The sequence below is a fragment of the Oryctolagus cuniculus genome, chromosome 4 (assembly GCF_051225735.1).
Source record: "Oryctolagus cuniculus isolate XC-2025 breed Fujian yellow rabbit chromosome 4, ASM5122573v1, whole genome shotgun sequence".
NCBI lineage: Eukaryota > Metazoa > Chordata > Mammalia > Lagomorpha > Leporidae > Oryctolagus > Oryctolagus cuniculus.
Genome location: NC_142870.1, coordinates 139769404 through 139787053, shown reverse-complemented (window position 1 = coordinate 139787053; position 17650 = coordinate 139769404). Strand labels below are relative to the sequence as shown.

The window sequence follows — 17650 nt, the reverse complement described above, 5'->3', positions numbered from 1 at the left end:
TCTAAAAAACCCGAAGGAGCTCACTGTGTTATAATATGGAAGAAGCTCCAGTCCCAACTGTTTAGCTGTAGCTGTAAAAAGACTGCTACAGGCAAGTCGGCGTGGCATTCACCACTTGCTTTCAATGACTATTCCTGAAGCAGAAGTACTGAATGGCTAAAAGATGAAATACATATTAATTTTCTTATCCTTTTTATTAATTCTTATAGAAAATTAGGATGATTTACTTACACCATTTTATACTACTTATATTTTGTACCAAGGACACAAACTATGCTACAACTTAAGTTTCAAAATTCTATATTTTCCTTCACACAGACACATTACACTTCCATTTTCTTAATGTAAGTAGCAATAACCATATGAGCTATCAACAGAGAAAAGCTATACTTAAAAAAAAATATTTTAGATAGAATCCCTTCTAAGTGAGCTTGAACAGACATTAAATATTAGGATGTAATCAAATCCTGTGTCCAGGAAAGCATTTTCCTCCAAGAAGCTAGGGAACAACAGAATAAGACCAAATGCACCGAATCTGACTCAGAGTACAAGTTAGTGCTTTAGTGGGGGTCCCCGGATGTAATTACAAATACAATGCGGTTCTTCAAGCAGCAGCTGCCGGTGTCACTTCTCTCACCTCTCACAGATATCTGGCCCACAGGCCCTTACTCTTTGTAACTCTGTTTGCTCTTTTGATTCCCTCCCATATTTTGGAAACTGAAATAAGCATGAGTAGAAAAGAACACAGAAGAAATTCCTGAGTGTGCATAAAAGTACAAGTAGCATAATTAAAATGCATTATAAGCTTCCTGTTAAATACGAACACCCAGGGGCAGGTGTTAGGTGCAGTGGTTAGGACATTGCTTGGGATGTCCACATTCCACACTGAAGTGCCCACTTTGAATCCAGACTACTTTGCTTCTGATTTCTGCTTCCTTACAGCACAGACCCAGGGACACAGCAGGTGACAGCCTAATTATGAGGGTCCCTGCCACCACACGGGACACTTGGAGAGAGTTCCAGTTATGGCTTTAGCCTGGCCCAGCTCTGGTTGTTGCAGGCATTTGGGGAGTGAACCAGTAGGTGGGAGATCTCTCTCTGCCTTTCAAATAAAATGAAAATAAATAAAAACTGTTAAATAATATGAACACACAGGTTTACATCCACTAAAATTACATAAAAAAATGAGGCTAAAAATTGACAAAGGATAAATCCATCACACACACACACCCCCCACATAAGGGTACTTCAAAAAGTTTATGAGGCCGGCGCCGCGGCTCACTAGGCTAATCCTCCACCTTGTGGCTCCAGCACACCGGGTTCTAGTCCCGGTCGGGGCGCCGGATTCTGTCCCGGTTGCCCCTCTTCCAGGCCAGCTCTCTGCTGTGGCCAGGGAGTGCAGTGGAGGATGGCCCAAGTGCTTGGGCCCTGCACCCCATGGGAGACCAGGATAAGTACCTGGCTCCTGCCATTGGATCAGCGCAGTGCGCCATCCACGGCAGCCATTGGAGGGTGAACCAACGGCAAAGGAAGACCTTTCTCTCTCTGTCTCTCTCACTGTCCACTCTGCCTGTCAAAAAAAAAAAAAAAGTTTATGGAAAAACATAATTGAAATATATTTTGGTGCAAAAAATTTTTAAAGCCATGCAGTTTTCTCATAATATGCATTTTCTGTCTCTCTCTCCCTTTCAAAATAAATTGATAAATCTTTTTTAGAAAGTGGTTAAGATAGTAAATTTTATGTTATATTTATTTTACAATTTAAAAATTGGGGGAAAAAATAGGTGTAGGGTAAAACAGACAAAGGAATAACAATTAGATCGAAGGTTTCTCAAAAGGAAAAAAAAAAAAAAACAGTAAAGTTGTAACATAGTCTGCATGTATATAATAACATGTGACCCCAGTAGAGCTGTTAAGGGAAGACAATGTGAATTCTTTTTTTTAAGATTTATTTTATTTATTTAAAGACAGAGTTATAGAGAGAGGTGGAGAGAGAGAGGTCTTCCATTTGCTGGTTCACTTCGTAGATGGCCGCAACAGTCGGAGCTCAGCCAATCCAAAGCCAGGAGCCAGCAGCTTCCTCCGGGTCTCCCACGTGGGTACAGGGGCCCAAGGAGTTGGACCATCCTCTACTGCTTTCCCAGGCCATAGCAGAGAGCTGGATCAGAAGAGGAGCAGCCGGGACTAGAACTGGCGCCCATATGGGTTTCCAGTGCTTCAGGCCAGGGCTTTAACCTGCTGTGCCACAGCACTGGCCCCAATGTGAAATGTGAATTCTAAACTGTATTTCAAAAACAAGGGTGAAATAAATTCATTTTCAGTGAGGTATGCTTCAACAGACATTCAGGGGGCAGCACTGTGGCACAGAGGGTTAACACCCTGGCCTTAAGTGCTGGCATCCCATATGGGCATCGGTTCAAGATCTGGCTGCTCCACTTCTGATCCAGTTCTCTGCTATGTCCTGGGAAAGCAGCAGAGAATGGCCCAGGTCCTTGGAACCCTGCACCCACGTGGGAGATCTGGAAGAAGCTCCTGGCTCCTGGATTCAGATTGGTGCAGCTCTGGCTGTTGCGGCCAACTGGGGAGTGGGTCAGTGGATGGAAGACCTCTTTCCCTCTCTCCCTCACCCTCTCCCTCTCTCTCTCACTGCCTTTCTCTGTAACTCTTTCAAATAAATAAATCTTAAAAAAAAAAAAACATTCTATAAAGACACTCTCAAAGGATACGTACTTCTGAAAAATGGAAATTGCTCTAAACTCAGAATAAATTAATGAAAGAGGAACATCCAAAAAATTTTAAATGAGTATATATGAACATCATTTGTATAATAGCTGTACTGATCCTGAAGAATTTCAGAAGATGAATAAAGAAGGAAAAAATAGGAATGAAATACAGCCAAGACAACAACATAATAAGGAATCATTTTGATCAGAATTAAAGAAGGCCTTCCTGTTGCTTAGAAAACAGTGTTACAGGGGCTGGCGCTGTGGCACAGCAGGTTAATGTCCTGGACTAAGGCACCAGCATCCCATATGGGCGCTGGTTCAAGACCCGGCTGCTCCACTTCTGGTCCTGCTCTCTGCTGTGACTTGGGAAAGCAGCAGAAAATGGCCCAAGTCCTTGGGCCCCTGCACCTGCGTGGGAGACCTGGAAGAAGCTCCTGGCTCCTGGCTTTGGATCGGCATAGCTCCAGCCATTATGGCCAATTAGGGAGTGAACCATCGGATAGAAGACACTCTCTCTCTCTCTCTCTCTCTCTCTGCCTCTCCTCATTTTGTGTAACTCTGACTTTCAAATAAATAAATAAATCTTTAAAAAATATTAAAAATAAAAGAAAGCAGTGTTATCATTTCGGAGGTTCACAGACCAAGACTGCACAGACCCCATTGGTTCAGCCATCTGGTGAAGCCAGAAGGTAGCAACTGCAGAGCATGCACCCGGCAAGCCAAGAAACAGAGCGGCTCGGTCCAATTCACTTTTTTTTTTTTTTTTTTTGACAGGCAGAGTGGACAGTGAGAGAGAGACACAGAGAGAAAGGTCTTCCTTTGCGTTGGTTCACCCTCCAATGGCCGCCGCGGCTGGCACGCTGCGGCCGGCACACCGTGCTGATCCGATGGCAGGAGCCAGGTGCTTCTCCTGGTCTCCCATGGGGTGCAGGGCCCAAGCACTTGGGCCATCCTCCACTGCACTCCCTGGCCACAGCAGAGAGCTGGCCTGGAAGAGGGGCAACCGGGACAGAATCCGGCACCCCGATCGGGACTAGAACCCCATGTGCCGGCGCCACAAGGCGGAGGATTAGCCTACTGAGCCGCGGCGCCAGCCCCCATTCACTTTTATAACCAACCCTCTCCTAAGAGCTACTTTCTGGGGCTGGCGTTGTGGTGCAGCAGGTTAAGCTGTCACCTGAAATGCTGACAACCCATGTGGGTGCTGGTTCAAGACCCTGCTGTTCTACTTTGAATCCAATTCCCTGTTAATTTGCCTGGGAAAGCAGTGGAAAATGGCCCACATGCTTAGGTCCCTGTACCCATGTAGGAGAACCAGAAGCAGCTCTGGGTTCCTGGCTTGGGCCTGGCACAGCCCAGGCCATTGCAGCCATTTGGGAAGTAAACCAGCAGATGGAAGATATCTCTGTCTCTCCTTTTTTCTCTCTCTCTCTCCGCCTCTTTCTGTGACTCTCCCTTTCAAATAAATAAATAAAAAGCAAATCTTAATAAAAATAAATTAATGTTCAGTAAAAACTGTAAGTCAAACACTAACAATATAAAATAAACAAAAGTAGGCAAGATAAAAGAATAGTAGTAGTACAGAAAAAGAAGTAAAATTTGACAATAGAAATAAATACAAACAGGTTATTCAAATAACTAGGTTCCTGTCACTCACACGGGAAACCCGGATTGAGTTTCCAGCTCCAGGCTTCATCCTACCCCTACACCAATGTTGTGGACATTTGGGGAGTGAACCAGTGGAGAGAAGCTCTGGGTGTATGTGTGTGTGTCCACACGCAAGCATACATGTGCCTGCCGCTCAAATAAATAATTTTAAAAGACTCACTGAATTAAAATAAACACAAAATCAAGAATAAAAGCCCACTACTGTCTACAAGAAACTTGCCTGAAGTATACCCACAGAAAATAATAGAATTTAAAAGGAAAGATGATGTGAAAATAGGCAAATGGCCTTTATATACTAAGAACATAAAACAACGATGGGGCTGGAGCTGTGGCGTAGTGGGTAAAGCCGCTGCCTGCAGTGCTGGCATCCCACATGGGTGCCAGTTTGAGTCCCGGCTGCTCCATTTCCGATCCAGCTATCTCCTATGGCCTGGGAAAGCAGTGGAAGATGCCCCAGCTCCTTGGGCCCCCTGCACCCACATGGGAGACCAGGAAGTTCTAGGTTCCTGGCTTCAGGACCCATCTGGGGAGTGAACCAGCAGATGGAAGACTTCCCCCAGCCATAGTAAATCTTAAAAAAAAGATAACAACGATACTATGATTAAAGGTTCCAATTAGAAGCAAGACACAGACACAGTCATGCAGGGCCTAATAACTTTCTATCAGATACAGACTGTGTACACAAAAATGCTCCATAAAGTGATAATGGGGCTGAAAATTCCTAACGCCTAGTGAAGCAGAAACCACCATAACCTTGTTTCACAACACACTGCTTATGTGTTTGTGAGTGCTGGCATAAACAAACACACTGCACAGAAAATTACAGCATACGCAATTATGTGCAGTACACATACATCAACGCTTGTGAAACTGGTGTATGTACTTACTAGGCAAGGGTACTTCAACAAGTTAGTAGGAAAACATGAAATCCAAAGATAAGTTTATTTTGTCTCCAAAGAGGAGGAAGGGACCTTCAAAAAGTTCATGGAAATTATTTTATGAAATATGCATGGATTTAAAAAAGTTTTATGCCAAAATCTTCTCATTCCATTTCCTCCATGAACCTTTGAAGTATCACCATACTATACTTAATATTTTAGACTATACTCTTGTTACTCATAATAAAGTTCAGGCATTTGGACAGCAGCTCAGACCCCGTTTAGGATGCCCACATTCCATTATGAAGGGTCTGGTTTGAGTCCTGGCTCTGCTTCTGACTCTAGCTTCCTGCTAATGCTCACCATGGGAGGCAGCAAGTAACAGCCCAAGCAGTTAGGTCCCTGCCACCCAGGTAGGAGACCCACACTGAGTGCCCAGCTCCTGGCTTTAGCCTGGCCAAGTCCAAAAACACTGTAACAGGTATTTCGGGAGTGTACAAGTAGAAGGGGGATTTCTGTCTCTCTCGCTTTCAAATTAGATTTTTAAGAAAATTAAATAAATTTAACAAGAATAAACTTTACCGTAAGAGTATGCCTTCTTATGCTGACAACAGTCTCATGCATCTCACATTTACCACAATGGCATCAAGAGGCCACATCCAGTGACTGATCTGCATCACCTGTGTGTAGTACATTCGATGATATTGGCACAATGATGAAATCTAATGATGCATTTCTCAGAACATGTCCCTGTCATTATGTGATGCCTGACTATATATTTTTTAAAGATATATTTATTTATTTTGAAAGTCAGAGTTACAGAGAAATCAATCTATCTTTCAGCCAACAGTTCACTCCCTAGATGGCCACAATGGCTAGGGTGGGACAGGCCGAAGCCAGCAGCTTCATCCAGGTCTCCCACATGGAAAGCAGAGGCCCAAACACTCGGGCCATATTCCACAGCTTTTCTCAAGCCGTTAGCAGGGAGCTGGATTAGAAGTGGAGCAGCTGGGACTCACACCAGTGCCCATATACATCACAGGAGGTAGCTTTACCCACTACACCACAGTGCCAGCCCCAATACCTAACTATATTCTAAATGTGAATATACTTAACATAATTTACAACCATGTAAGGCAAAACTGACAAACTTATAAGGAGAAACTAAGAAACACAATCATACAAGGAGATGTTAGCATACCCCCTCAATAACCAAGTGCCAAACTGACAAAGACAGACATGCTCTAAGGGTATATTAAATTTGAGCAACACCATGACTCAGCTGAATCTAAGACACACACATGAGAGAAGGTGTCTGGTGTAGTGGTTAAGATGTCACTTGGGGAACCTGGCTCCACTCCCAATTCCAGCCTCCTGCTAATGTGCACCACAGGATGCAGCATGTAATGATTCAAGTAGATGGGTCCCTGCCACTCAACTGGGGACCCAGACTGAGTTTCTGGCTCCTGAATTCAGTCTGGCCCAGCCCCAAATGTTGTAGGCGTTTGGAAAAAGAACAGCAAATTGAGATTTTTCTCTTTCTGCATTTCAAATAAAATTAAATTAAAATTTTAATAAATAACATACACAGAGGGCTGGCACTGTGGTAATACGGGTAAAGCTGCTAACTGCAGTGCTGGCATCCCATATGGGCACAGGTTCAAGTCCGGGCTGCTCCACTTCTGGTCCTGCTCACTGCTATGGCCTGGGAAAGCAGTTGAAGATGGCCCAAGTGCTTGGGCCCCTGAACCTGTGTGGGAGACCCGGAAGACGCTCCTGGCTCCTGGCTTCAGATCAGCTCAGCTCCGGCCCTTGTAGCCATCAGGAGAGTGAACCAGGGGATGGAAGATCTTTCTCTCTGTCTCTCCCTCTCTCTCTGACTCTACTTCTCAAATAAAGAAATAAAATCTTTAAAAAAAATTTTTAAGAACATACACAGAAATCCACCACCAAATGCAAGAGCATACACTGTCTTCCAAATAATTCTCTTCCCAACAATGCCTCATTTGAGGAGGTTGACATAATCTTTATACCACAACCAAAGTAGGACCAATATATTAAATTACATGTAAATTTAATTTAATTTATAATTAGTAAAAAAACACAATAAATACTTGGAGCATATAATGGTAGAGAAACTCCAATAGCAACAAAAATGAAATACTTAGGATAAATTTAATGAGAAATACATAAAGCCTTTATGAAGAAGTTAAAAACACATGTTTACCCAAAAGCTCATGCACAACTGTTCATAGTGGCATTACCATAACGAAAAAATTTGCCAATAAAAATTGATAGTGTACCATGTGAATAAACCTTAAAAGTGTTACACTGAGAATCAGTCACAAAATGCCACATGTTTTTGATTCCACTTACACATAAGATTCAGAATAAGCAAATCCATAGCAACAAGAGGCTGATTAGTAAAAAAGAGGATGAGGAGTGGTTGCTAATGGGTATGGGGTTTCTCTTTAGAGTGAGGAAAATGTTCTGCAATTAGGCAGTGATGATGACTGCACATATCTGGGAATATATTAAAAATTATTTAATTGTACATTTTTATAGGTGAATTATGTGTTATGTGAATTATTTCTGAACAAAGCTCTTTAAAAAAAAAAACAAAAAAACAAAAAAAAACCTGGGGGACAGGTATTGTAACACAGCAGGTTAAGACATCATTTGGGATCTCACATCCCACAGTAGTTCGGTTCAAGTCCTGGCTACTCCACTTTGAATAGAGTTTCCTGATAATGTACCTGGGAGGCAGCAGACAATGGATCAAGTACGTGAGTCCCTGCCACCCATCTGGGAGACCCAGATGGAGTTTCTAGCTCCTGGCTTTAGCTTGCCCAGCCCCCACTACTGTGGGCATTTGTGGAGTAAACCAGCAGATGGAAGATCTTGAACTCAATCTTTCTCAATTTTGCTCTTTCTCTGCCTTTCAAATAAATAAATCTTAAACAAATAAAAACCTGATAAGGAAAAAATTTAAATACTCCTAAAAGACACTAAAACAATACAAACAATGGAAAAACTATAATATGCTTGGATAAGACAATTCAACATTATAAACATATTAATTTCCCCTAAGTTAATTTATAAATTCAATGAAATCCCAATAACAGTACTAACAAATCATTTTACAGTGCTGAATATGCTGGTATTAAAACTGATATGTAAAAACAAACATGTAAGAAAGAAAAAACTGCAAAGATAAACTACAAAGGAGGACTAGCCTTACAGACTACAAAACCCTTTCCAATTAAAACACTGTGCTTCAAATACTTGGACAAAGGTATCAGTGGAATAGAAGAGAAACAGCAGAACTCAAACCAAATACATGATAGTCACGTAGTACATGATACGAGGCATCTCCAATAACCAGGTGAAGATATACTCTTTTCAGGTGACTGTTTTTTTTAAATTGCAGTAAGAAACACGTAACATAAGTTAGCTTCACTGTTTTTAAGTGTACAATGCAGTGTTCTTAAGTATATTCATGCTGTTGTATAACCCATCCCCAGAACTTTTTCATCTTGCAAAACAGAGATTGTGACCCATTAACCAAACGCCTCATTCCCTTCCCCCTTACCTGCTGACAACTGCTATCCCACTTTCTGTTTGTATGAATTAGAGTATACAAGATACCTCCCACCAATGAAATAAATAGTATGTTTTTTTGTGACTGGCTTATTCCATTTAGCCTAATGTTCTCAAGGTGTATCCATTTTGTAGCACGTGTCAGAATGCCATTTCTTTTTAAGGCTAAATAATATTCTTTAGATATGCTGCATTTTTGATAATCCATTCATCTATGGATAGACACATGGGTTGCTTCTACACTTTCTTTAAAAGAGGCATTTATTTGAAAGGCAGAGTGGCAGAAAAAGAAAAACAGAGAGATATCTTCTATCTTCTGGCTCATTCCCCAAGTGCCTGCAACCGTCAGGGCTGGACCAGGCCAAAGCCAAGGACTACATGGGAGACCCAGAAGAAGCTCCTAGCTCCTGGCTTCGGATCAGCACAGCTCCAGCCATTGTGGCCAATTGGGGAGTGAGCCAGCGGATGAAAAACCTCTCTCCCTCTCTCTCCCTCTCTTCACCTCTAATCTCTGTGTAACTCTTTCAAAAAATTTACTTATGTGGAAGACAGAGCTACACGCACACACACATAAACACACTCACACACACACACACACACACACACACACGGAAGGAGGGAGGGAGGGAGGGAGGGAGGGAGGAATGCCAGTGCTGGGCCAGGCCAAAGCCAGGAGCTTCCTCCAGGTCTCCTACTTGGTTTCAGGGACCCAAGTACTTGGGCCTTCCTTTGCTGCTTTCCTAGGCTGTTAGCAGGGAGCTATATCAGATATAGAGCAGCCAGGACATGGAACCTGCACCCACAGGAGATGCTGGTTTCTCAGGTGGTGGCTTAACCTGCTGTACCACAACACTGGTTCCAGGATTATTTTCTTTTCAGATTGCCCATTATTAGTATATAAAAGTGTCCCTGATTTTTCTGTGTTGGTTTTGTATTAATTCTAACAGCCTGGGTTCTTTTTTTTTTTTTAATGGAATCCATAGGTTTTTTCCATAAAAGATCAATTCATTTGTGAACAGAGATTTTACTTCTTCTTTTAGTGCTTCTTTTCCAATTTTGATGCCTTTTATATATATATATTTTAAAGACATTTATTTACTTGAAAGGCAGAGAGAGATATCATCCATCTGTTGATTCACTCTCCAAATACCCACAACTCCACCTGTTTTTCCACATGGTTAGTGTGAACCCAATACTTAGGCCATCAATGGTTGCTTCCCAGGTACATTAGCAGGAAGCTGGATTGGAAGTGCGGAATAGCTGGGACCTGTACCAGGTACTCCAGCATGGGATGTAGTAAGTCAAGCAGTGGTTTAACCCACCATGCCACAACTTTTTCTTGCCTAATTGCTCTTGCTGGGCATCTAGTACTCTATCAAGTAGCTGTGGTAGAAGTAGACATCCTGGTCTTGTTTCCTGATTGTATAGGAAAAACTGTTTTTCATCATTAAGTATGACTGCTGTGGGCTTTTCTTATATGACCTGTATCATGTTGCCATTGTTTCTTTCTATTTCTAGTTTGTTGAATGCTTTCATCGTAAAAGGGTGTTGAATTTGGTCAATATTTTTACATCAATTGAAAATATGGATTTTTAAAATAAATAAATGTTGCTGAACACTTACTTGGAAAATGACAGGAATAGATTCAAATCTCACACTATACATAAGAATAAACTCTTAAAGGAACAGGATGTAAATGTGAGAATAAAACCAGGCAGATATCAACCTATCCAAATGATCAAGAAAAACATCACCAATGATAAAACCTATCTTTTAATACAATGTCCTATGAAAGAAATAGACAACATCAACTTTGTGGTATGTTTACTGAAAATGCATAGCCTTACTTTAATCATGAGAACATATGAAACAAATACAAATAAAGGGATATCTTGAAAAGTAACTGACCAGTACTCTTCTAAAGTTCCAAGGTTATGAAATACAAAGAAAAACTGAAGGCTGGGAGAGAAGAGAGAAGATTGAGGAGAAATCACAATTAAATGCAATGTGGATCCTGGGGAGGATCCTGGAACAGAAAAATGGCCTTAGTGGAAAAACTGGTGATATTCAAATGAAGTCTAGTTTAATTAATAAAACCATCATTTACTATTATCATATTGTTCTTGATAACTATACTATGGTTATATAAAATGTTAACATTTGGGGAAATGAAAGACATAACTGAACTCCTTAAATCATTTTTGCAACTTTCCTGCAGTTCTGAAATTAAAACAGAGGCGGTACTTGGTCTAGCAGCTAAGGTACTGCATCCCCGGTGGGAATGCCTAGGTTCAAGTTCCAGCCCCATTCGCCCCATTCTCAGCTCCTGCCCTGTTCCTGCTCACGAGCATGCTGAGAGGCAGCAGGTGATGGCTCGGCACTGAAGTCCCTGCCACCATGTGGGTGACCTGAACTGTTTCCTTTCTTCAGGCTGGCCCAGCCCTGTCCATTGCAGGCATGTGGAGTGAACCAACAGATGGTTTCTCTGTCTCTGTCTCTCTCTAATAAATAAATAAAATTTTAAATTAGTTTAAGATAAAATGTTTTTTAAAAGAATTAGGGCAATATTTACATAACTTAGAGTTAAAGACATGAAACTAAAGCTGACACAGTTAAAGTTGATTTTATGGATCTACACTGTTAGCAGTTGTCCTGGTTGTGGTTTACCAACCTGTGCCATTAGCAGTTAACCTTGGAGAAGGGGTTCATGACTGGAAGGGGCACTGGGACCCCTGTAAAAGTCTGTTTCTGGATCAAGGGCGTGTGTTACAAAGATGTATGTAGTGAAAATTCATCCTATGTAATCATTACATGTACAATTTTTAAAATCTATCATACTTCTAAAAACAAGATTTAAAAAAAAAACTTGGTTTGATTTATGGAGAATAAGACAAACAATATAGAAAAGATTTTTCTTTTTGAAAATTTTAAAATTGAAACATAGCAAAATATTAATACAAGAAGTCAGAAAATCAAACCTAGGACCTCAGACTCAGAAGTAGTTAGAAAGCATAACTGGCCTCTTTGTTTTCCTCATCTCTAGCATCTGTTATCCTATCTTCCTCTTGAGGAGATACAGGGATTCATGTACAATAAACAATGCTGGCCGGCACTGCGGCTCACTAGGCTAATCTTCTGCCTGCGGTGCCGGCACACCGGGTTCTAGTCCCGGTCGGGGCGCCGGATTCTGTCCCGGTTGCCCCTCTTCCAGTCCAGCTCTCTGCTGTGGCCCGGGAGTGCAGTGGAGGATGGCCCAGGTGCTTGGGCCCTGCACCCACATGGGAGACCAGGAGGAAGCACCTGGCTCCTGGCTTCAGATCGGCACAGCACGCCGGCTGTAGCGGCCATTTGGGGGGGTGAATCAATGGAAAAGGAAAACCTTTCTCTCTGTCTCTCTCTCTCTCTCACTAACTCTGCCTGTCAAAAAACAAAACAAAACAAAAACAAAAACAAAAACAAACACAAACAAACAAAAAAACACAGAGTGCCTAAATGAAGAGTTATCAGATACAGTACAGTTCTCACAGAGTAAATACTGAAAAATATAATCTGAGAAAGCTGCCTGTTTTGGAGAAAATTAAAAAAAATTTTTTTTGACAAGTAGAGTTACAGACAGTGAGAGAGAGACAGAGAGAAAGGTCTTCCTTCCATTGGTTCACTCCCCTAATGGCCACTACGGCCAGCGCTGCGCCGATCCGAAGCTAGGAGTCGGGTGCTTCCTCCTGGTCTCCAATGCGGGTGCAGGGACCCAAGCACCTAGGCCATCCTCCTCTGCCCTCCTGGGCCACAGCAGAGAGCTGGACTGGAAGAGGAGTAACTGGGACTAGTACCCGGTACCCCAAATGGGACTAGAACCTGGGGTGCCGGAACCACAGGCGGAGGATTAGCCTAGTAAGCCACGGCGCCAGTCTGCAGAAAATTTTATCAAAACCAGATTCATTATTTAAGTCTGATATACACTAACTCAGTACATTTTATCAAAGTTGTCATTAATCACAACCTGGAAAATTGTTTTATTCTGTCTACTGCTGTAGGAATTCTAAAAAAGAACTAGAAGGTGGGTGAAGAATTCCTCTACCCATCAGGTAATTAACATGATACAGAGAAAATGTTCTATATAAATCAGTAAGTCGAATAAGTCTAAATGTTCTGAATTTTCATTCGAGGTCATTCTGAGTCCAAGTTTCTGTACAGGAGAATTGCTAGAGGAAATTTCACACAAACAGGAAGAAATATTAAAGACACCAAAGCCCCTAATATTTACAGCTAGACAGACAGACATAAATGCATACATACCTAGATCGATAGTCAATCCAGGCTCAAGCAGTTTGGCAGAATTCTTCATACACACCTAGAGTTAAAAGTAGAGAGAGAAAAATCTTTTGTTCTGTAATCTTCTGTTTTATGTTTTGATGACAGAGACATGTATCATCACTCTTGGTTTCTGGCCTGATATTCAGTTAATCAGACATATTCATGTTCTTGTTCATAACAGGATCATAAGCCACAGCATTTTGGACATTTCTTATATATAGTACTGCTCTGTGACTAACAGCAGACACTGTCCCTATTATCGCTATTATATGCTATTTTTCATGTTTTTTAGAAAACTTTTTCTCTTTCATTACAACTTTAGGATTTTATGTCATTTCATGATACTCATATTTCCTTTCAACTACTTACATTTAGTTTTTTAAGAAATCAGAAAGGAGGCGGGCGCCGCGGCTCACTAGGCTAATCCTCCACCTTGCAGCGCCGGCACACCGGGTTCTAGTCCCAGTCGGGGCACCGGATTCTGTCCCGGTTGCCCCTCTTCCATTTCAGCTCTCTGCTGTGGCCCGGGAGTGCAGTGGAGGATGGCCCAAGTCCTTGGGCCCTGCACCCCATGGGAGACCAGGATAAGTACCTGGCTCCTGGCATCAGATCAGCGCGGTGCACCGGTCGCAGCGCACCGGCCATCAGAGGGTGAACCAACGGCAAAAGGAAGACCTTTCTCTCTGTCTCTCTTTCTCACTGTCCACTCTGCCTGTCAAAAAAAAAAAAAAAAAAAAAAAATCAGAAAGGATCTAAAATGCAGAAAAGAGACAAATAAGCCTTATAAAAATGATGTATTTATGTTTCTTTTTTTCTTTTTAGAGATTTATTTATTTTTTTGAAGGCAGACATATAGAGAGGAAGGGAGGGAGGGAGAAATAGAGAAATAGAGAGAGAGGTCTTTCATCCAGATGTCTGCAACGGCCGGAGCTACGGCAATCTAAAGCCAGGAGCCAGGAGCTTTTTCTGGGTCTCCCACACAGGTGCAGGAGCCCATGGACTTGGGCCATCTTCTACTGCTTTTCCAGGCCATAGCAGAGAGCTAGATCGGAAGTGGAGCAGCTGGGACTCGAACCGGTGCCCATGTGGGATGCAGGCACTGCAGGCGGTGGCTTTACCTACTACACCATAGCGCCTCCCCCTATGTATTTATGTTTCAAAGAAGTTGGTTCAACATTATACATCTTACCTAAATATATACTTGTTTCTATTTACAGTAAACCCATCAGTTTAACAGATTCACACAGTTAACTGAAATACAGCTGAACTTAAGAACTTAAGACAGCACATACAAAATTGCACAGAAATGGTCTGCTTTTATATTACAGTACAGTGATGCTAGCAAAAGAACAATAATAAACTATGGCTAATTTTCAAATCATTCACTTAAATTCATATCTGAATGAATTCATAATAGTTAAAAAAAAAAAACCTAGAAACTACACTGGTAAGATCCAACCAAAAAGCAGCTGTAAGGACTTCTGGCTTCTCCAAACTACTTACATTCTTTCTACTTTGAGGGCTGAGACCATGGCACATCCCTTTGTCAACTCAGTACCTTACACACGGCCTACAACATGCTCAGCACTCCACATGCACCTGCTGAGTGACTCACATGAGGAACAGCTGGAGGGGAGTCACCAACTCTCGGAGCCAACTGTGTGGCTGCTGGTTCATCTCATCCCCAAGAACAGTAAGGAGGTAAAAAACGGCTTGACTCCAAAAGGATAGTAAATTTCATAAGAATTGGAGTTGGGAAGCATTTCTAATTAGATCATCACAGATTCTTACTACAGGGAAGAACCCACTTTGAAAAGACATGTGTGTTTAAAAAAAAGGGGCCAGCACTGCGACACAGTAGTTAATCCTCCACCCACAGTACTGGCATCCCATATGGGCGCCGGTTTTACTCTCGGCTGCTCCACTTCTGTATGGCCTGGGAAAGCAGTAGAGAATGGCCCAGGTTCTTGGTCCCTGCACTCGCGTGGGAGACCCAGAAGAAGCTCCTGGCTCCTGGCTTCAGGTTGGCCCAGCTCCAGCTGTTGTGGCTATTTGGGGAATGAACTAGCGGATGGAAGACCTTTCTCTCTGTCTCTCCCTCTCACTGTCTGTAACTCTACCTCTTAAATAAATAAAATCTTTACAAAAAAAAAAAAAAAGAAAAGAAAAGAAAGATGACTCTGGCTCCTATGCTTAGGGACTAGGGACAGCAAATGACAAGAAGGTAGCAGTAAGAACAGCTTCAGCTGTTGCAGGCTCCTAAGGAATGAATCAGTGGATGGGAGATCCATCAATCTCTCTCTCCTTGTCTTTGAAATAAATAAGAACAATCTTTAAACATGAAATTCAATACAGATAAATTTAACGTCCTACCAAGAAACATTTTAATAAAGAATTGGGGAGATTGAATTAAGATGGTGGAGTAGGGAGGGAACTTGCTGCTCTAGTCTAGGAGGAGATAGTTTTAAAAAAGTGGAGAGAGTGCAGTCTCAGGGAAGAGTTAGGGAGAAAACAGCAGAAGAAACTCCACAAATTGGAGGAACACAGTGGACATATGTGGAGGGCGAGGGTGCGCACAACTTAGGACCTCAGCAGCTGAGAGCCTCCGCACCTGTGTTGGAGAGTGAGGTGAGACCAGACTGAAATAGCACAAGCCACTGGCGAAAAAGCTACAGAAAGAGCCTAGAGGGAATCCAGCTTGGAACCCCGTGGGGGATAGTGTACCCACCAAACTAGAGGAGAAAAAACAAAGTGGGGGTACATTTTCTCTCTCCCCATCATCCTGCAAAGGTGTCCTATAACAAGCTGACAGAGAGCAGATGCCATTTTGGAAAGACATAACAGCTGTGCCAACTTGTCTTCGCGCCCTGTGTCCAGTCACGTGGAGACTCTTGAGACGGGTGGGGAGAACAGACAGGGGGTGGGTGCTCATGATTGTGGGAGGCTAGTGTGCCAGGACTGTGAAAACTCAGAGGCTGCATGGGAGGACTCGGTGTGGCTGGGACATTCGGCAGTCACTGTGGGAGCTTCCACATGATCAGGGCTGCCTGGTTACCTGGCAAGGGACATTGCTGGGGAATCTGGCTTACACTGAGCACTGCACAGATCCTTTGTGTGGTCTTTGTGGCAGAGGGGACGAATAACAAACTCACTGAAGCTAGCGCCCAGGCACTGATCTCCTTTGAGGAGAGGAGCTCAGATGAGTCTATGGCAACAAACAAGAAACCCCCCCCCCCCCGATTAAAAACAAAACAAAACAAAACCTTTAAAAAAGATTTACCATGCCAAACCTGGCTGCATCACTCAGACAAGCCCTCCAACCTGGAGCACTGAACAGGACACACCCACCACACTAATCCACTCAGACATAGTCCAAAGAAAAAAGCTGCCACAGTGAAAAAACAAAGAATAAAACCAATGAGTATCTCCACAAATGCCGAATAACAAATGCACCAATTCAAGAAACAACAATAAGGAAGACAACATGACCAACATGACACCCCCAAAAGAACACACAACTTCAATACTAGATTGTGAAGATGATGAGATTGAAGAAATGTCAGAAACAGAATTCAAAAAATTGATCATAGGAGTACTTAGAAGTATTCAGAAGCAAATGCATGAACTAATGAAATCCATACATACACGACATGAAAGAAAATTTCTCCCACCAAATTGAGATCTTAAAGAGAAATCAAAATGAAATCTTGGAAATGAAGAATTCAATAGAACAAATTTAAAAATACAGTGGAAAGTCATAACAACAGAATCGGTGAAGCAGAAGAAAGAATATACAACATAGAAGATAAAGCACATGAAATTATACAGTCAGACCAACACAAGAAGAAATTAGAAAACTAAAAAACACTGTTGGTAATCTACAGAATACTATCAAATGACCCAACATACAAGTTCTAGGAGTTCCTGAAGGTATGGAAAGAGATAAAGTATTAAAAGGCCTTTTTAGTGAAATAATAACAGAAAATTTCCCCAATGGAGAAAGGGACACCCAAGTACTGGAAGCACATAGAACTCTTAATAGACATGACCAGAAAAGATATTCATGACACATCATCATCAAACTCTCCACAGTAAAATATATATATAAAAAAAAAGATTCTAAAATGTGCATGAGAGAAATGCCAGATTACTTTCAGGGGATCTATAATTAGACTCACAGCAGACTTCTCATCAGAAACCCTACAGCCTAGGAGAGAATGGCAAGATATAGTCCAAGTCTTAAGAGAAAAAACTGTCAACCAAGAATACTATATCCTGCAAAGCTCTCATTTATGAACAAAGGTGAAATAAAGACCTTCCATGACAAACAGAAACTGAAAGAATTTGTCACCACCCGTCCAGCTCTGCAGAAGATGCTTAAGGATGTGCTACACGCAGAAACATGATCATCTCTACTGAAGAAGGTAAAGGAAGCAAAGCTCCCAGTAAAAGTACAAAGGAAAT

At 42.1% G+C, this 17650-nt stretch overlaps 1 protein-coding gene across 36 annotated transcripts in view; it reads right to left on the bottom strand.

Moving 5' to 3' along the window:
• TFDP2 (transcription factor Dp-2) overlaps nucleotides 1-17650 on the bottom strand; it is a 188252-nt gene that overhangs the window by 162218 nt on the left and 8384 nt on the right. For 28 of the 36 annotated variants that reach the window (XM_008266266.5, XM_070072694.2, XM_070072693.2 and 25 more), the window contains exon 2: nucleotides 13169-13223. The exons of the other annotated variants lie outside the window; for them this stretch is intronic. In XM_008266266.5, coding sequence (XP_008264488.3) covers nucleotides 13169-13217 — 49 coding nt within the window. In that variant the 5' untranslated portion in view covers nucleotides 13218-13223. The remainder of the gene's footprint in view (nucleotides 1-13168; nucleotides 13224-17650) is intronic. 36 annotated transcript variants of the gene reach the window in all.